Genomic DNA, 21,577 nt, shown 5'->3' with positions numbered 1-21,577 from the left:
GAAACTGAGTGTTGAAAGGGAAAAACTCAGTATCTGGAGAAATAGCTGACAGCCAAAGGAGTGAGTCAACCCATTTCCCCATAATACAGCACAAAAGGACAAGCAGATGGAAAGTGCTACTGAGGCTGAGGGGTACAGAGGGTAGAGCCCTTAAGTGTAAACAATCATCTATATAAATTAGAAAACTCTTCCAGAACTGCAGACAAAACCCCTCATACTGAAAGAGTGGGCTGCATGTCAAACAAATTTTTTTAAAACACACACACACACACACACACACCTAGTTACGTTGCAGTAAAAATTTTAGAATAACGCAGAAAAGGAGAAAATCTTCAAAGCTTCTAGAAGGAAAAGAAAAGCATAGGTTCCCTGTCAAGAAGCAAGCATAAGACTGGCCTCAAGCTTCTCATCAGCAACACCGAATACAAGGAAAAATGTAATACAATACCTACAAAGGTCTAAAAGGAATTTATTCGAGTCTAGAAATGCATCCTCAGCCAATTCCACTGAGAACAAATACAGTCTGATTTTCCACCAGGCAAGGACTTAAAGATTTTATGTTTTTTAGTTTCTCTGAAAGAAATATTAGAGGATACACACCAGCAAAAAGAAAAGCCACTCCAAAAGGCAGTAGGATATAAAAGTTAATGCTATATACAAAGAAATAGTAAATCTTCAAAACAGTCAAGTAACAATCTACGAACAAAATCCTAGTTGACAATAATCTGAGGGACGGGAGGAAAAAGTAAAAAGAAATAAAACTATTTTTTCCTGTCTTGGAACTATCTCTAGATACTTACAAGAAAAATATGTTTTAATATGGGTGGTGAATATTTGGGTATATTTCCAAAAACACAGAAACATAATTTATAACCTTCAAACAAGAAAAAATTAAATGATGTACTGTATGGTGACTAACATAACATAATAAAATAAAATTTTTTAAAAATTAAATAAAAAAACACTAAAAATGGAAAAGGAAAACACTACAGAAAAATAGACAAAGGTTATAAATAGGCAATCCACCAAAGAATAAACACAATGTCCCATAAACACAGAAGATACCCAATAGTCATCAGGAAAAGGCGAACCAAAAAGCAATGACCTACCATTTTTTAGAAAAATAAACAAATAAGAAGTGTGCTAATATTAAGACATGCTTTGCTGGAGTGGCTATAAATTGGGACAGCTGTTTTTTAATGTGCAAACCATATCAGCCAAAACTTCTGCTTCCTGCTATGTACTCTAGGAAAACCTTTTCATCTGTACACAGGTACAAAGAGCACATGAAAAGATGCTCGTCGAAACATTTCTGGAGTGGCGAAAAATGGGAAATAAGCTAAATGCCCATCAATGTGGAAATTTTAATGTAATTAAGACAGAGTCTACCACGAATAGCATGCACTGATTAAAAAGAATATTATAGATCTGTAACCACTAACCGGAAATGGTTACAAATAAGAGAAACACAAACTTGATGTGTAATACAAGAGGTTCTTTTTAACCACAAAATGTATCAACATTACTTGTGCAATTACAAGTAAGTAAAAAACACTTGGAAAGAAAAAAATTAACAGACAAACAACATAACAGTTTCAGAGTACAAAAGTGGTAGAGAAATAAGTCTATCCATTCACCTTTTTTACAATGTTGCTTTTTGAAAAGCATCATCTACACTGAAACCAATTATGAATGTTACCACGAACGTAACCATCCTCATGGAGCAATCCAACGCATTCCCTCTGAATCAGGACAGTGAATTCTCCAAGTTCCCTCATTCACAAGATTCACTGACTAATTTGTAGCAAACAAAAAATTACTAAAAACTGACAAATTCATCAGGAAAAATGAGGACCAGTTCCCTCCCACTCTTTCCCTCCCCAACTGCAATGGTCTCACACAACACATTAGGTGGGGTGCATCACTGAAAGCTGTCAAGACAACATGGCCAAAAATTAAAATTAAAAAAAAAAAGAAGAAGAAGAAGGAAAATCGGTTTCAGGCAAGGGCAACACAGACGTCTATCTTACGGGGCCGTTCGTGGAATAAGAGCAGGAGCTCGATGCTCTCTCTTTCTTCCTCTCAGTGGTTGCTGAACCAATATGGTCACAACACCATGGACTTGGCAAGCTGGCCAAAAGGCCAGGTGACTCAACACTGAATTTCTTGTCCCTCTAGGTGATTTCTCTCAGTGGTGCAAATTTATACCAGAACAGAGCACAGTCGCCCTCGTATCAATCAGGAAAAGATATATATTAAAAGTTGGTTTGTTTTTTTTTAAGTGTTGGCTAGCAAAGCGAGAGAAGTTGGCAAGAGAACAAAGCCTGATTTCTCTGTTAGGAAGCCAAAGGGCTCAAGGACAGAGAAATCTGTGGGAAGAGTAACTGCTCTCTCATGAGCCCCTTCAGGGTAAAAAGCAAATACTTATCTTTCTTTTTATGACATTCTCATTAAAAATGAGCAGCAGCTCTATTTTCCTTCAAGAAAAACTGACCTCAAACAATAGGGTCTTCTGAAAACAATCGAATGTTTGTGGTTCATAGACAGACTCCTCACAGACGAGCAGCCTTCTGCTGTGTTGCCAGCCACTAGGCCAGAAGATCAAATATAACTGTGAGCTGATTAGCTGGTTGACCTCAGCCTAGGTGGGGACTGCCAAGGCACATCACAGATGCCCTGAGCAGTAAATTCTGAACCAGAACACTCGGGTTTTCCTTCCCTGTAAACACAGTGGCTCTCAGAGAGATGGGACTTTGTATGACTCTGGAGATGCAAATGCTAAGGAGGAGTGGGGGCAAGGCTGAGCAAGGCTTTTCCCAAACATGGAAAAGCATGTGTAAGAGCATATTCATGGCGCCCCATCATGCGACACAGCCCTCTGGCAGCAAGACAAGTTGAAGGGAATGTGCTGGATCAAAGTGCATTTTCTTGTACTGTTGAGGACACTTTACCACAGCAAGATCCTTCCCTCTCCATTTTCCAGGTGCCGACCACGTATATAACGTGGCCAACGAAGTATCACACTCTTGGCACATAGTTTTTGGATGGATGGATAAATGGATAGAGGAATGCGTGACCAGACAAATGAACAAAGAAACAATGGAATAAACAGCCTACTTTTTCTCCATGGGCTTCAAAGTCATCCATTCAGAATTAATATTCTACTTGCAAAAAATATTCAGCAAAGTTGCTCCCAGCTGACTTCTCCACACTGCACAAAAATGTTGCCCAGCTCACCAGAGACCTCAACAGCATACTATATAAAATCTGGGTAGTGATAATCCTCCCGGACTCTCTACTACACCGAGGCAATTAGAATAATTAATAGCAAATAGAATTCATTGATTCGAATGTAAATTACCACAATTGGGTATCTGCAGGTTTGCCAGGGGAATATTCTTGCTGTTTTCATTTAGGCAGTACAAATCCTGAGTTTCTGGGCTGGATTTAGTCTCCTGAAGAGTCTTGATCCACATAATGTCACAGGAGCATGTAAATGGATTGCCCACCAGGATCCTACACGGAACAAAAATGAAACCCGGTCAGGCTTCTCTTTTTCAGTGTTAACTACACTAGTGTTTACAAAGCACTACAACATTATGAATTCTATCTGGCCAGCAATCTTCGGAAGTCATACCCACCTTTATAGCTTTACAATACTTATTCATTCATTTATCTAAATACTTACTGATCTTCCGCTAGGTGCAAACACCACCGTGGACTCTAAAGGATGCAGAGTGATGCAAGACCTTTCAGAATAATAGGGAAACAAGACAGGAACAGGCAGAACTATAATAGAGGCTAGAAAAGGATGTCTCATAGGATGGGGAAAAATCAGATGCCATAACAAATTTACCACGGCCATTATATAGTAATTAAGATCTTCAGTGAAGATGCCAATAGTTATCAGGAACACTAACATACTTATCTCTGACCAGGCTAGAGATTCAAGTGTTATCACTTAATAAGCTCAAACCACAGCAGAGAGCAAAGCGATTTCATCTGACTTTACAATGAGACCATAAATACAAAGGGAAGGCTGAAATGTGAGGGCCAGTAAGGTGGTACCAGCTTTCTGCACAGGGCAACCATTGTTCAGCGGGACCGATGCAAGAAAGTTGGAGTAAATGTGAACAAGAGAGCCTGGAAGGGAACTCTAAGACCTCCTTCACACACCCAAGCTCAGGGTTTCTGAGAGCAAGAGCAAGCGAGCTCCAGATGGAGCCACTCAGCCCACGGCAGGAGGGTCTGCAAAGAGAAAGCCACCCATCAGCTGAGCTGCCTGGACTCCCGTGGCCTGCAACTGGTAACGAAGGAAGTAGTCAAGAGGAAAATAAAAACCACAAGAAAAAAAAAATCTTTAAATGCTTATTTATAATACTCAGTGGCCTATTTAAGATGAATTCCATTTATGGTAATGAGCCTTTAAATGAGGCCATTTACAATCGTTACATAGGCTCTGCCCGGCATTAACCACAATACTTAAGATTTCCTTGAGGACAGAACCTGGGCTTTGCAACATCATTTACTCCTGTGGTTTTCTGGTTGGGTTCGAAGAATCTCAGGGATCCCTGGAGACTCTTCCAGGAGTCTCTTTGGGGAAAATGTGGTCATGGCAGCCTCGTTTAATTTCTGTCTGCTTGATCGCCTCCAAGTATCCCTCCAACAACAAAATAGAACGTGATGCTACTAGATACAGAGTCTAAGGCAGAAGAGATCCACAGTGCATCAACTCCAACTACTGCAAGAGGTTTCCTGGCATTCTAAGTACATGAAAAACTAAAGAATCTCTCAAAAACGGAGGCATGACCGAACCCATAGAAGGGATAAAGAAGCGAAGGATCTTCAGCTCTAACTATAGCAATGTTCATGTGAGCACACCACACTGGCAGATAGCTGGCTCCTTTCTTCAGTTCATGGGCAAACCCCTCTTCCAGTGATTGCTACAGCACCTGACCCTCGTTCCTTTAGGCTTCTAGCTCTCCCACTAGATAGCAGAATCCTGAAACACAGAGAGTGTCCTCCTTACGTCCCCACCGCCCAATGCATGAGTCTGATTCGCAACCAGGCACACAATTAACATTTGCTGAGTGATTTGATTAAATCTGCTGCCAGGAGAAATCAGAGGCCTGTGGATTTGGAGTCAGAACTCTGATTTCTGACCCGTCAAGAAAATGTTCCGCAGTGATGCTCAAAAGGTTCATATTGGGCATCTCTCGCCCTGTTTCATATCTTCCTTAAATTTTACGTGCCCATTCCTGGGTTAGAAAGCTTACCACTTCAAGCCCGGGGAATTGAGTGTATTCCAAAATACTGCCCATCGCCGACACTCGGCCAGGAAACCCTCTTTAAGACCTATCTGCACCTTTTCCTTGCGAGCAGGGCAAGACCCTTCAACTCAGACAATATATACAGTGTGAGCAAAAGCTACAGCCTGGTGTTCAAAAGCCTTGTCCATCTGGGCCCCCCCGCTGACACACTGAGCCTCTGCCTTGGGCTTCTTTGGGCAACTTACCCATAGGAATGTCAACAGTTAGCGCAAGAATGGAGCATGCCTGGAAACGGTGGCTCAGTCATTAACACATGGCGATCTTTTTCCTATCATTTTGCAGCAAAGGAAATTAGAGCATCAGGATAAATCCTGAGTGCAGTGGCAGACCCAGAAGAGAATCTCACAAGGATGGGCAGGGAGGGAGAAAGACGACCTCTCCTCCAACATTCACCAAGCACCAGTGGACGCCAGGGAGTTCCACCCATGGCTATTTCCTCCTTGACTGGCTCTGCTTTCCATTAGACCCTAGACATCACCAACGCTATGAGACATGTTGCCCTTATAACATAAAGCTCCCCCCCCATCTTTTTCTGCTTTCCCTCCTTTAGAAAACAAATCTTTACGTAAAAACAACATTTAAAATCATCCTAAATGATACCTCACTGTTGAGATTTCTGGGTTTTGGTTACTTAATCATGTTCTTATGAGGGAATAAAAAAAACAAGTGGCCAAAGCCTGAGAAATCATTTTTTTAAGAATTTTGATATAAAAATAGATCTGCAGCATCACTCATTTAAAAAAAAAAATACTAATTACTCTTTCCTCTGAAACTGTTTCCCTGAATGCCAGACAATAATCATTACTTACAGCTCAGACAAGTCAAGGTGACGAAAATGTTTCCTAGACAAGCTCATCAGTTTATTTCGGGTAAAATTGCTGAAAGAAACCAAAAACATTAAATGTGAATTAAAAATGTAACATCTCAAGAAGAAAGTACGCAAATAGTTTTTTTTTTCAAAATATAATTTTATTTGATCATGGTTCATGCTTTCCTTTGACATAGTCTCTTTCTTCCATCTGGAATGACAACTTAGTTTTTCCTGCCTCTCCTAAAATTCTTGTTCATAAGGGAAGGGGAGGGGCAGGCATAATTTCCAAAATGTCTATTTTTAATCTCTTTCTTAACCAAAAGTTTATTTTTCATATGCTGATTCAGAGGCAAGTTATATACCTCCTAGAGATCTCTGACCTCCAAACAATTAAGAGGAAGAATTAATCTAGTTTAAAATCATAAAACTCACTAGGGAAAAAGATGCTTTAAAACTAAACAGCATTATGAATATTTTGAATATAAACTGAATTTAACACATCCTTATAGGAAAGAATACACCCACTGATTGATAACTCTGGTGGGCATTGTTTATATATGAGTTCTAAATAACCAGATAATTCCATGATGAGGACAAGAACAACAAAATATCAGAAAACAAGGACTATGTCAGATTTCATCTGAAACTATCCTAGCAACGTATCATTTTAAGATCTGGACCAACCAGTGACTTTGGGGCACCTGGGTGGCTCAGCCAGTTAAGCATCTGCCTTCAGCTCAGGCCATGATCTCAGGGTCCTGGGATCAAGTCCTACATCAGGCTCCCTGCTCATTGGGGAGTCTGCTTCTCCTTCTCCCACTCCCCCTCCCCCCTGCTCCTTCTCTCTGTCAAGTAAATAAATAAAATCTTAAAAAAAAAAGATCTGGGCCAACAAGACGGTGAAAAGTCAATGAAACCAAGTCATATTTGTGATTGAAAAAATACCAATGAATCTACTGATGTGTTCTGAATACTTAGTTTTATTCAGTGGGCAGGAGTTTCCATGTCTGATGATCAGGGCCATGAGGCCCTGAGTTGGAAAATTCAGAGCTATAATCCCGGCAGCTGACTTGTTCCGTGAATGTGTTTACTGGTTGAATTTATTCAAAAAGTGTCCAATGCTTGGGCCTCCAGACATGTGTTTAATAACTAGCAGGAATGTAAAACAAACATCAACTTGGACAAAAACAGCCAAGCCCTCAACAAATTGCAATGAGCCTTTTAGGATCTGTTTCCTGCTCGGGAACGCAAGTGCTAGTGGGGAAGGAAAAATCGGACACCTGAGGGTCACAGGAGTCCGGGCCCCTTCCCCGAGGCTAGTCTGCTGAGTCAGCCCAACAAACTCACGGGTTGCTCAGACATCCCACTATGTCTGACCAGTCACCCCTCAGAGAGGGGCCCAGGAGCTAATGTATGAGCCAAGGCTGGTCACGTGACGAATACAGAAAATGCTGCCGCAGGGCCCCCCGATTCGAGACTGCGTGTGTCCTCGCCCCGCCTCCTTCTATATGGAGAGTTCCACTCACCCAAACCCCTACCTACACAAGGGTTCCCTCTTCCTTCGACACTTACTTCTTCTGTCTTTACACTGAGCGTAAAGTGCTCACCCACATGAAAAAATAATCCCCCGGGAAGTTGTAAAATGTGCCCACATACATCTTTTCTCTTTTCTTTCGGAACGTGAATTAAGAATGAGCTTCATTGGAGTATCACACATTGAAAAGTCAGTCTGCCCGTGTTCTCCAGGCATCTTCAGAAACCCCCACCCTCTGAAGGAAACACAAACAAAACCAGGACTCTTCCTCCCGAGAAGAACCAGGAGAGAGGGGGCAAAGAAAGAGGACACTCTTGGTCAAGGTCTTGGTCAGCGACGAAGCCCCGGGCCGGCACCAGCAGCAGCTGGTCCTGTCCGGCTGCCAGCCGCACAGCCCGGAGTGGGATCACACGCCGAAGAACAAGATGAGTTTTATGAACCATACTTATTATTGGGGCCAAAAGCCAAAAAAGAGGGGGAGGGGAGGAAGAAAAGTCAACAATCCTCTTACTGTTTGATGACAGAACTCTGCAAAGGAACTAATTAGCACCTCTGCAAAGCCCCTGGAAAATACAAACACTGGCTTTTCTCAGAACCCCTGGGTTCTCAGACGCCGGGGAGGAATTAAAGGCACCAAGAAATAAACTCAGTGACCAGCCACAGGGGCGGTGGACAGGCCCCATGTGATGTTGAATATGCCCAGGGCAGAGGGAGGGGCGGTGAGGCAGGATCCAATCCGAATCTCCCTCAAACCCGAAGTGAAATAGATTGCTCTTGAGCACATTGTTATATTGTTGGGGAGACTCAGAGATAATCAGTGTACCCCCGGAGTAAAGAGAAACAGCTTCTAATGCACGTTTCTTTTTCCGCTCCCTGGTATCCAGTGTCAATATCCGAGGTAACTGCAGGAAATCAGGAAAAACAAGCCAGTGCCCAAGTCCTCAGTCATTAGCAGAGGTTGGGACTCAGGTCTGCAAAGGCAGACACCTGATTTGCTCCCTCCTCTCTCCCTGCCATTCTCAAAGCCAACTGCTTAATTCAATTTAATTCTGGTGATTAGGAGCCTCCTTCATCCATGAACACTGTATATGAAGCTTACTGGTCTTATGGCTGCTAAATATCGTCTAACTTTGTTCTGTCTTAGTATTTGATCATGCCTACAAATGTCAATAGAGTTTTTGCTGCTTGACCAATGACCTGGCTTCCCGGCTACTGCCTTTTAAAGAAACTCTCTAAGGTATGTCCATCTCTTTGGTTTTCCACTCTCAAATGATACCTCTTTGGGAGACAGGGATAGATAGTTGGTTTTATATAAGTTGTTGACAGCACATAGAATGCCGATAAAATTATTCTACCATATAGCACCCTGAAAAGATACACCAGGTGGCTTTGGTTTTCCTATAAATGGCATGCAACAGGCAGGAAGGGAAAGTATGAAGAGGTAGAGTAAGCCCTTTATGAATAAGTCCCCTTATAAATAAATACATTAATTACTAAAATGACAATTAACCATAGCCCACTGTACACATCACATCGTTAGGGGAAGTGATGGGGTAAAAGAGCCAATAAAATGGGGTCGGGAGAGTAACTCAGGTAGAATGTAATGAAAATACCAGAACTTAACCACTGAGGTCATTAATTACATTTAAGCGATGGCTTTAGAGCATTTTGACGTTTTTTCCTCTCCGACTTCTCTCTTGTTCATGCCCTCAAGACCTACACAGACATCAGATTTGTGTAGGCAAGCCAACCACAGAGATGACGCCAGAGAAGCATTTAAATGAAATGTGTTAATTCAGTTCCGTGGAGTTTTATCACATTTTTGCTGAATGTTTTGTATCTTCATTCTACAGACATTATTTTTAAATAGACTTCATCATTAATGCCACCTATAAAATACGAAGTCATGAAACTGGCTTTAGCAAAAAAAGGCTTTTCATAAAATCAACAAATCTCTGTAGAGTGTCCAGGAGACCTGCTCCGAGAGAATGATTTTCTTTTATAACTGGCATGGAAATCCTCTGGGGACCTGTTCTCCCCAAGAAAAGAAAGAGGACAAATATTATAAGAAGGGCCGGTTCTCTAATAATTATATGGATGGCATAGATTTTATTTCCCGTGCTCTTACTGTAAGAGCTTAGCCAGGGGTGGGCCCTGGAGTCATAACTCTTGTCACTTTCCATTTGTGGACCTGAGCGAATCTTCGAACTTCCTCAGTCTGGTTTTATGTCCCTGAAATGGGAACCAAAAAGATCTTCCCTGACAACTGTCAGAAAATTCAACAGGAGAGAGTCGTACAGGTAAACTGTAGATGAGGAGACACAAAGCATCATTACAGAGAATTTGCAAAGCACCCAAAAGCCAACGAATGCAGGCAACGTGCCTCCGCTGAACACTCTAGGGCTTAGGGAACACCAATCTGAGCTGAGGGGCAGGTGAGCCTCTGTTGAATGAAGAAACCTCCCAGGAAGGCCATACCTTTTGGACGACAGGCCCTCATCTGACAGGACCTAGCAGCAAACACCCTGAGGGATCCCACTGTCCATATTTCCAGCTGACTTCAGTTGACAAAGCATCAACGTGACTTTGGTGCAAACACTTGCTATTTTATAATCGTCTGAACCTTCGGCGGGTCCCATGATCGATTTTTCCCCACTTTTATCAACCACGACAGGTAGCTTTGAGAAAATGAACTTTCAAAAGAGGATCTATGGGGGTGGGGGGAGTGTTGGTAATTTTTAGTTCCCTAAAAAGGCCAAGGCCAAGTCAGTTTCTTTCAATTCCACTAGTTTGATGTCTTCCAGGGAACATGTCATGATTCCAAGGAAAAGAATCAAGGACCGTGTACCAGGACATAGTTTTCACATCAGACTCTGCCGTTAGCCTACTGCTCCGTCCAAGATGGAAATGGCCCAGAAATCCATGAAAGGGAATACACAGGCTGTTCTAAGTACCCCTCTGAAGCTATTCAAAAATCAAAGCTAACATTTCTAAGCTATTGTCACATCTATGCTAACTTTAAAAAAAAAAAAGGTTGAGTCTTGGAAAAGAGAGAAGAAAAATATTGAATACATTGGGTCCCGGGAAGCAAAAGAATCAAACTTTACTTACATGTGCTGTAAGTTGCTGTTTTTCAGAAACGCTTTATGAGCCACAAATTTTAATCCAGAATCCACGATTGTCCTAAGAAAACACATAATTGCACGTACATTAGAACGAACTGGTTAATGCCTGCTTGACTATAACAGAGCATAAGAAAAAGTTCTGAGATAAGGTACGCCAGTCCGGAGTACTTACAGATTTTTCAGTCCTGCATAAGCTTCAACGTCATCTTCGTTGATGATTTCCAACCTTTTCTGATTGGCAATGTAGCTGCAAAAAGCGCGGAGAGTGAAAACCAGTCACTCAGAATGCAGACAGTACATGAAAAGAAGTGGTAGCACCCATCCTACCTCACCAGGGCGGCGAGCCCTCTCCACCCACCCGAGCCCCACCCGTTTCCTTAAAATACAGAAGAGGAGGAAAACTGAATGTGACTGAGAAGAAACCATGATTGAGCAGGTTTCAAGGTCAACGACAGGTTCACCGAGTTTCCTTTTTTTCTTAATCCTTTATCACTTCCAACTAACAAATTCAGCCTGCCTTCCCTTTCAAGGTTTCCCCTGTGTACAGAGGGGGAAACAACCTGGAAATGCATCCGCTACCTCTGAAAAGTGTTTCCTCCTTATGGTGACAGCCACAGGGATGCTGGCATCATCACACGCAAGACAGATTACATCTTTCCCTACACGCCAGGACAACCAGTCAGTCCTTCTTTTTACCTCCTAAAACACTGACGCCAATTCTCCTCCCCTTTCTCTCCCTCCTCCACTCCCTTCCTTTCTTCCTACTCCCTCTTTTCCGGGCCCAGGATCCCCTTTTTCTGCCTTGGTCAGCACTACTATCAATATCTCCTTTCAGGAACCACATTCACAAAGCCCACATGGTCCTAGTTTCTGCAGGAACCCTCCTTTTCCCCACCCGCCAGACCCTCAAGTACAGGAGGAAAGTGGCGACAGAATTCCATCCCCTTGGCCATGACGATTGGCTTAGAGATGTTCATGTGGCCTCAACCAGACCAGTGAAAATTTTCCCTAAAACTGAATAGATGATGCTGGGACAGAAAGAGACTCTTTCCCTAGGATCCTAGTAGAAAGATTATACAGTCCCAGGGCCTCCATGAGAAGTTTTTCTGCCACGAGGAAAGAGACTGTCTAATAATGAAGTCAGCACAGAAGGAAAAAGAGCTATGAGATATAATAAGAGAGAGGACCTGAAAAATGCCACTTGAGCCCTTGGATCCAGATATCTCTGAGGTCAGATGTCACTAACAGAACTTTGATCTGAATTTCTGTCACTTCCAACCAATAAAATCCCTAGTAATACAAACACAAAGCTATTAAACCGACCACCATGGACTACCCTTGTGCTACAGTTATTCAAGTAGCTGTCTATTCATTTTTCTTAGGTCATAACCTCTTTGAAGACAGCTGGATCCTGTTCTATAACTCTTAATAACACCACAGCATCTAGCAAAGTACCTTGCACAAGGCAGGTATTCAAAGGATAAAGGGTAGATAGATGGGTGGATGGGTGGGTGGGTGGATGGACAGATGGATAGATGGATGGATGGACATCCACGGACGGGCAACAACTGAAGTTCCAAAGGTACTATAAGAACTTGTGTCAGGATGGGTCTTCCCCTCTCTTTTTCAAAAAAAAATTTAAGATATGTAACATATCCCAATTAAGACACTTGAAAACAAATATGTAGCCCTGCTCGTACCACTGTGAGTTAAAATGAAAAACAGTAACCAGTGGGGGAGAAGATACAGCATCTATAGGTCCCTTCTTCTACACAATCCATAAAAGGAAAAACAGATGTCAAGATACAGGGTAAGAGTTGGGGCATCTATTTTTAGAAAATAAATTTTAGAAATAAAGTAAAATAAGGAAATGCTCTGAGAAAGCAAAATCACACCAAAGAAAAATAATTTTCAAAGGATCCACATAAACACTGTTCTCTGTTTCATAAAAAGAAAAAAGAAAAGAAAAGAAAAAGAAAAGCAACTTCCAAGATAGAAGGAGGCATCTTCTGCTCGAAGATCTTGGTTTTCCCTGATATCCAGGGCCTGGCACTTAATAGATGCACAGGAAGGATTCATTCCCTGCTCTCCTTCTACTACACTGGAAGGAAACACTTTTAAGACTCCAGCCTAATGCTCAAACAATTTTCAACATCAAGATTTTAAATCAAACTTTAGATTAAATTATTCCACTAACATTTTCAATAGAGACCATAGTGACCACCCTCTTCCAAATTATCTCCCAATAAGAACTTCATTCCAGAGACCCCCTAAATATCAATGCCTTTTTCATGTAACTGGCAGCAAAAAGGGCAGATAGCATGGACAAGTTTTCCTTTGCAGTCATAGCCAGGACTTCCAGAGAAGTCTGTTCCTACCTTATAGCTGAGCTAGCGTGGTGTCTGTCACTGTTCTGAAATCATCTAAGAATTTTTCAGCTCTCTGGGTGAGATCGTCACTGTATCCTCCATGCTTATGACAGGGGCCTGATAGTCAACAGGTACTTAGTCGACTGCTGTGGCACAAAGCATTTATCTTTAACTTTTCTTTTAGTTTTTGGCGGCCTTTTTTTTTATTTCATTTTCATCAGATTTTTAATTGATAAACTCCCCAGTTGTATTCAATAAAATACAATGAGCTAACACAAATTAGAATGGAGGACATAGAAGAAAAAAAGGGGGGCAGAGATAAAGAGTAACAGGCTTAATTTTAAGCCTTCCAGTCACCGACACTCTAGAAAAGAAGGAAAAGGAGATAAATTTCATCGGTGGTAAATTCACAGTGTTCACAAGATGAAAATATGTCAGACGTTAGGCAAAGCGGAACAGTTCCTGGATCTAAGACCAGACAGGAGATTGTGCTGAAAACCATCAAAAGAACCATGTGAAATTATGAAAAATGGTCACTAGAGAATACTTTTCCACTGTGGAGGCAGGAATGCCCTGGATAAATCATGACTGTTTCTCCTAGTCAGAATGGAAAAACGAACAGAAGAGCTGGATTAAAAGACACGCAAGTGCACTCCAGCTGCCAAGAACTGCCCCTCGTAAGTTACCATCTGCAGACCTACTCACAACATAGCTGCTGGCTATAAACTGCTCATCGATTCTACCCCCACTCCCAAGAAAGCTTCCTGAGCTACCATGAAGTGAGGAATCACAGGGTTAGAATGGAAACTAGTACAGGTAGTAACAGACGATTCACAGAAGGAAAACTTCAGTGGCCAAGAAACAGATGAAAAACTGCTCACCCCACAAGAAATCTGAAGTGCAAATTAAAACAAGGACATACCACTCCTCTCCCACTAGATGGACAACATGTTTAAAGTCTGACAATGTAAAGCATTTGCAAGGATGTGGGGGATTTCTCTTACACGGTTGGAGGGAGTGTAAATTAGTACAATCACTTTGACGAGCAGTTTATCCTGGCAAATGATACATCAGCACACTTTACAACCCAAGAATCCCGTTTCCAGATATTTACCTGAGAAAAATCTTACACATGTACACACAGAGACATATACAAGAATATTCACTGTAATACAGTCAGAATTCGAAGTCAGAAACAACCCAAGTGTCCATCGATTAAGAAACAGAGGGGGCGCCTGGCTGGCTCAGTTGGAAGAGCATGCAACTCTTGCTCTCAGGGTTGTGAGTTCAAGCCCCATGATGGGTGTAGAGATTAGTTAAATAAATAAAAAATCTTAAAAAAAAAAAAAGAAAGAAAGAAAAAGAAACAGAAAACAACCAGAGGGGAGGTGGGAGGGGGATGAGGGAAATAGGTGATGGGGATTAAGGAGTTCACCTGTCATGATGAGCATGGGTGATGTATGGAAATGTTGAACCACTATGTTGTATGCTTGAAATTAATATTACATTTTATGTTAATGACACTGGAATTAAAACTTAAAAATTTTTTAAAAGAAACAGAAAAAATAAGGTTTAAACCTGAATTAAACCAGATCTTTGTATGTGATTAGGATGAGATCTTCACGCTAAGTGAGAAGACTATATAAGCAAAATTCCACGCTGATATGTACATATATATGTAACAATTTATGTGAACTTTTAAAAATACACAGAAAACAACACCGCATAATGCTCACAGTCAAGGATATTTGTAAAGCATAAAAAGAAGACCGCAGGAAGGCCACCTGGGGAAAGGAGGATGGGTCTGGGATAAAGAAACTTTATTTATCTTATTAAACTAGAAAACGATTTCTCTTATTAAAAAAGACTTGTAACAAAAAAAGACAAAAATGCTAGCATGCTAGTTCCGAATATAAGTACATGAAGTATTTTTATGTTGTTGTGTTTTTTTGAAATTTTTAAACTTAGGAAGAAAAAAGAAAGAAGGGGAAGGGAAGAAGGAAAAAAGGGAGGGAGGGAGGGAGGAAGGGAGGGAGGGAGAGAGGAATGGAAAAAGACAGAGACAGAGGAAGGCACACAAGTGAAGTGACTGCAGGGAGGCTGGACCCCAGGGCTTTGGGGTTAGGAAGTGGTCACATACCCCTGGGCTCAAGTTCATGGTTCCCTGGACCACAGAAAAGGCATTCTGACAGCCTTCTGCTCCCAGCCCCAGAGCCCCGGACAGAAACCAGCAGATTAAGGAGCATGTTGGGCTGCCCCCTACTGGTGATTTCCACGGGCCTCCCGCAGGCTATTGGCCACACCAGGCCTGGAGCCATCAGCTGCAGAGACCAACCCTGGGTTAGGAAGGAGAGAGAAAGCGGCGGCCAGGGCACACAGCTGGAAGATGCACATCCAGGCCAGGCTTCTCCATCACTCCAGTCACAGTGCCACGAAACTCTGAGGGCTCTTGACTGAGGTAAACTTGGCTAAATAAAGCACATCCGCAAGAAGGGTTTCGTTCCCCCCCCGAAGCAGTGGGAAAGACTGGCATTTTGGCACAAGCCTTCCTCAGCGGCTTTCTCTCCATGACAACCCCTAACTCCTCTGACCTATGCCCACTGTTCTGGAAAGCTTAGGCCCCAGGGGTTTTAAGGCACAAGACGTCCACCCAGAGCCCATGTCCCAGCACCTGTCTGTGAAGGAAATGCATATGAGTTCAGCAGAGCTATGGTTCTTCACAGAAAACTATGCTTCTGCAGCCCTACCCTGCAAGACCCTGCCTTCATTCACCTTTAGGCAAGTCAGCTGCCTTTAAATGGTGACACGCAGATGCGGTGGGTTTGGATTTCTTTAATTTGGTACTCCTTAAGAATTTCTCCATTTATGTCCTCGGCCTCCCAACCTCTGCGGCCCGCCCCTCCATCGGTGATCTGTCTAGAATCACTGTTGGACTCCAACCCTCCTATTTTGCCAGAATATGCCTTCCTTCTTTCTTGAACCTACACACAGGACCTCATATTATGAGGGTTGTTTTAGTTGTTGCTTTTCACTTTTGCTACATCCCAGAATCACTGCCTATTGCCCTAAAAGCTGAATCACATATTCAAGGGGCTTTTCAGTGAATTTACCCAAATCTATTCTGGGACCCTACATACCTAGAATACTGATTGATTTGGGGGCAACACCAAAAAGACTTTTTTCCATTCAGAATATTTTTACTCCATCAGTTGGCAATCATTTTTTTTAAGCCCTTATTGTACTTCTTAACTTTGTACTTAAGAATTAGAGAATGAGGGGCACCTGGGTGGCTCAGTCGGTTAAGCGTCTGCCTTCAGCTCAGGTCATGATCCCAGGGGCTCTCTGCTCAGCAGGGAGTCTGCTTCTCCCTTTGTGCTCGCTCTCTCTCTCTCAAATAAATAAATAAAATCTTTAAAAAAGGGAGAGGGGCGCCTGGGTGGCTCAGCCGTTAAGCGTCTGCCTTCGGCTCAGGTCATGATCCCAGGGTCCTGGGATCCAGCCCTGCGTCAGGCTCCCTGCTCGGTGGTCGCCTGCTTCTCCCTCTCCCTCCACCTGCCGCTCTGCCTACTTGTGCTCTCTCTCTCTTTCAAATAAATAAATAAAATCTTTAAGAAAAAAAAAAAAGAGAGAGAATTAGGGAGAATGAAGGTTCTCTTTGTACCACAACTGTATTTTTCTCTTAACCTGACTCCCCAACTGAGCTGTTAAACTCCTCTGAGGGAAGGGTCTTATTCATCTCACTGCATCTCTGCTTCCTAGTACAGAGCTGATGTTCTCAGGACGTTGTTGACTTAAAGCAATCAAACATATCCACGGGCCCTCCACTTGGGAGTTTTTGTTATCCCATTGGGAAGACCACGCATAAACACACATGTGTGACAATAGGAAACAATCACATAGAAAACAAAGAAACAAAGTAAAGACATTAACAGAGGAGGACGGAGAGCCAATGTCAAAAGCAAAATTAGTCCAATCTAGAAGCAAATTTAGATTGCAAGCATACAACATATTCAACCCAACTAATTTTTTTAATGATAAAAACTAATCACTCTCTGAAGATGAGCATCAATTTGCCACTGACCCCCTCAGGCTCGAGAATGTTAAGACTAGAAATGGTCTGCAAGAGTCTTCAGATCCAGTGGTTCTTGACCTTGAAGTGTCAGTGCTCACTGCCACAGTATTTGATGAGCCCATAAGAGAAGGGTCCAAGCAGAGGAACAAGCATGCTGAGAGGACGCAGCGGAAGGAATTACAACATGTGACTGGGCAGGTCAGCAGAGGCCTAAATGGAGGTAAGGGCTTGTGGAGTGACCAGAAAGTCGAAAGGTAAAGAACATGAACATAAGCAAAGTCCATACTATTTGCCATTTTGTTCTAGATTGTCCCCAAAGCTTCTCCAGTCTCAACTTGACATCCAGGACCTTCACTAAGACATTTTCTGGAGGGTAAAGAATTTCTTCCCCTTACACTTAACAAAAAGCGTATGGGTGGCTTTTTGGAAAAGGAGAGAAGAGGTAATTTTAGGGAAAATTCACAGAAACATTTCTGAATTACAGGTTCCTGGAAAGGGTACTCATCCCATTTGAAACGATTTCACCTTGGCTTGAACAGCCTACCAAATAATTCCTACAGGTAATTTTCCGAAGGAACAAAGAGTGGCTTTTATGCATCTTGTCTTCATGTGTATTAGCTTAACAGCAGTATTGCTCAAAAGTAAAATTTCCCTTTAGCTTAGACTGTATTGCCCGAACTGTACTTTGGCAACACATCAGAAAGAAATAGAAACAGCAGTGAATATTTCTAACGGCCACTCTTCCAAATGGAATCACTTCCCGCTACCCTGGCCACCCTCCACACCACACCCCACCACTACCAAATAAATAAATAAGCAAGCTAATAAAAGTAGAACTCATGCTGCCACATGAGACTGTGATATGCACCCAGGCTTACAGCCATGGGGTGAGGCACTTCAACACTGATGTGGATGGGATCCTCTCTGCCAGAAGATTTCTTTCATAAGGACTAGAATAGTCCTTAAAAAAAAATACTGCCCTTGGTTCCCGGGTTCATAGCGAGGCAGCTTCAGTCTCTCAGCAAAAATGCTGAGAGTTTTGAATGTCAATCCCTGAGCAGGTGCAAGCGATTATCTGATGGACCGAAGCAAGGCTCCAGGTAGTAATCTCTCAGTGTATTTTTACAAGAATAAACCAATAGATTGGTCCATTCTTATGAGAGGGTGCATCACCCCAACTGTGAAGACATGAATGCAGAGAAGACCAAATAAGCATGCTCAAAACTTAAATCCAGGGCGCCTGGGTGGCTCAGATGGTTAAGCATCTGCCTTTGGCTCAGGTCATGATCCCAGGGTCCTGGGATCGAGTCCCACATCGGGCTCTCCGCTCAGCGGGGAGCCTGCTTCTCCCTCTGACCCTCTCCCCTCTCATGCTGTTTCTCTCTCGCTTACTCTCTAAAAAATAAATAAAATCTTAAAAAAAAAAAAAAAAAAAAACTTAAATCCAAACGGCCTGCTAGGGCATGCTGTTTGGCCTGAGCACTTCCAGCTTCTTTTCGGCCATGGGCATAAAGGTGGACCAGCAATTTCCTTTGGTGGAGTGCTGTATGCCAGGCACTGGGGTACCCAGGGATTAAGGGTGCCCTTTGACATAACAATGCTACCAGGAGAGCATTCTGATTACTTCCACTTTTCAGAAGAGAAAACGGAGGCAAAACCATACCAGGTCACTTACCCAAGGTCACACAGCTGCCCAAGAGGGATCTGCACCCATGTCTACCTGCCTCTAGATTCTGAGCTCGGGGCCCCTGTATCACACCATGAGGGCTGCCGACTTGTAAAACCAGCACCTCCAGTACAGAAGAGTTTCTAAAATGTCTACCAAAGGGACCTTCACAGATATCAAGGCCTAAAAACAATAGTCGATGAAGAGGAATGAGGACATTTTACAGAAGGCTCTCATGCATTCTATGGACATAGAGCGGTAAGAGGAGATAACAGAAATCTTCAGATGCTTCCACAATGGCACGCTCTGGGAACTGCAGTTTCCTAGAAGAGCCCAACTACCCCAGGAATTTAAGAATTCAAGTGGCTGGAAAACAATCAGTGGTGTCGTGTGAGGGATAAACGCACTCTGCTAGCTTCACCTCTTATGAGCTATACGACCAGGGGCAAGTGCCCCAGGCTCTCAGCTTCCTCGTGGGTAAGGGTGTGGGGGAAATTAGGAGACCACCCCCCATGAGGGCATCTGAGGTCCCATATGAGGACCTCCATGAATGCCAGTCATGATCAACGATCAGCAGAGGACAGAGGTTCCAGGGCTGGCCTGGTCACCCCCCAGCTGCCAAGCTCACTCCCAGCCCACCTCCAGTGCCCACACCCATGACAGAGGACATTTGGACTTGATAATGGCCCCGTTCCCTTCAGCACACACATATAAGAAAATGGCAGCAAAATCGTATGAAGAAAAATTATGCTCTGGGTTTCTGGGTATTTATACAGCATTTTCCTCCTCTCTCTCTAGCTACAAGGGGGTTGCCACCAAGGAACACCACAATTGATGACCAGAGAAATTGATGATGCAAAGTTGGCTTTCTACATAAAATACACTGGTCTTCTCCCCAGGAAAGGTGAGTTTAATTGGACTTAGTAGCATAGCCTTCCACATAGACTTAGGACTGGACCCCAGCCTACATCATGTGACGGGTAAACCTTATAAGCTGACAGGAAGTCACAGCATCGCATGTGGTCCAGATCAACATCCAGTCAACACAGCGTCCTTTATTTTTTATTTTTTACATTTTCTTATTAGCCACCAACTTTCCAAAAAGGGAAGATTTCACACTTTAAAATTCTGAATTTCCATATTCTTTAAAAACAAAACAAAACAAATACAACAACAACAACCTGAAGGTCTGCCAAACCGGACTAGCATTTCTTCTTAGCAATAGTCAGGACGAGCTGAGTAACACTCCCCCTGGAGGTTTGGGGCACATTTCCAGTTGGTCCCATTCCCGACTGAACTCGGCTATTTCACTGGCCCATGGAAAGATTTAGGACACCTGACTTAATGCTTGCCTGAAATTTCCCCTGAGACGCCAATGCTCCAACTCTTCTCCTCCACTGATAGGGTCATCTCTACACACAGACAACTCTACGAGTCTCATCAAATAAAACGACACAGAGGCCCACAATAAAAAGACCTCATTTTCATTTGAAAAGTTCCTTCTACCTGTCCCAGAAGCTTCAGAAGCTTCCTCTGTTGTTAAAAACTAAAACTGACAGAAACATAGCCAAGTTTAAATTTTATACTTGGTCGAGTGGTGAAAATAATCCCCAGGAGAAGCAAGGGACGCGGGCTTTTTTCCTGACCAAAAACACACGCTGTTTTCCTTCCAACTAATTTAATAATCATTGTATAGTCCACGTTAGGTCTCAGAGCATTCAAGAAGTCACAACCACCTACCACGAATAAATGGAAAGACAAGTAACTAACACTCACCGTGACATAGTTTCACCATATTAAATGAAGAGCCCTAGGGTGGAAATGGTCTGACAGCCAACTACTGTCAAGATAGAGGCTCAAGTTCTAGTCAAGCTAAAATTTTTGGTGTGGGTGGGTATCCTCTAACGTCGGTCAATATGAAGCCCCCAGAAACACAAGTCAGCTCACTGGGGGACTTGGCCCTCACCCTGAGGCTAACTCATCCCAGCAGGCCCCCGAGGGGCCATCCCTCTTGGGGTTGGGGGCACCGCAGGAGCCCGAGCAGGCTTTCCCGCTGGCTGGGAAGCCGTCTGGTCACACGTGCTCCAAACAGCTTCTAGACTACAAGCACCTCTGCTGTGGCCCGTGGGAGGAACTCCAAGGTCTCCGTGGAGCATCTGCCCACGTTGTAGGGCCCTCACAGGGCTGCTCCCCAGGCTGGCCTGGGTCTGCCTGCTGGTACCTCCCCAGCTCATCTGCAGCTGCGGACAGGGGAGCTTCCACCTGGGTGAGCACGGAGGCCGGGCTGCTTGGTCTTTGTAAAAGGATGTCAGCCCCACCATCTGCTTGTCTGACCTCCAAAGAGAACGGATCTGGCCTTAACCAGTACCAGAGATTAAAATTTTCTAGGCTCTGGTCAGAGGGGACAACGTCAAATCATCTGCCGTCCAGCTTCTAGTCTAGCAAAGCCTGGTCAGCAAAGGGTACTGGGGACGGCAGACCGAGCTCCCGCGTGGCATGGGTTTTATAATTACAGCCCTGGGAGATTAAATTTGGGGGCCACTTCAGCCTCCTTGCAGAATTGATGTCCTTGTCACTTCCCCCAACTGTCACTGGCTTTCTCAGTAAGAAGAAAATGAAATCTCCTCCTGCGTGTTTCACAAAAGCTGCGAATTACATCACTCATTGTCC

At 43.3% G+C, this 21,577-nt stretch overlaps 1 protein-coding gene across 5 annotated transcripts in view; it reads right to left on the bottom strand.

The window, feature by feature from the left end:
* NTRK2 (neurotrophic receptor tyrosine kinase 2) overlaps positions 1-21,577 on the bottom strand; it is a 321,206-nt gene that overhangs the window by 283,729 nt on the left and 15,900 nt on the right. For all 5 annotated transcript variants that reach the window (XM_021677950.2, XM_021677951.2, XM_044920358.1 and 2 more), the window contains exons 2-5: positions 10,973-11,047; positions 10,787-10,858; positions 6,140-6,208; positions 3,362-3,516 (exon numbers count right to left, since the gene is read on the bottom strand). In XM_021677950.2, the coding sequence (XP_021533625.1) occupies positions 3,362-3,516; positions 6,140-6,208; positions 10,787-10,858; positions 10,973-11,047 (371 nt within the window). The remainder of the gene's footprint in view (positions 1-3,361; positions 3,517-6,139; positions 6,209-10,786; positions 10,859-10,972; positions 11,048-21,577) is intronic.

This window comes from Neomonachus schauinslandi, chromosome 13 (genome assembly GCF_002201575.2).
Source record: "Neomonachus schauinslandi chromosome 13, ASM220157v2, whole genome shotgun sequence".
Lineage (NCBI taxonomy): Eukaryota > Metazoa > Chordata > Mammalia > Carnivora > Phocidae > Neomonachus > Neomonachus schauinslandi.
This window is presented reverse-complemented; position numbering and strand designations above follow the sequence as displayed.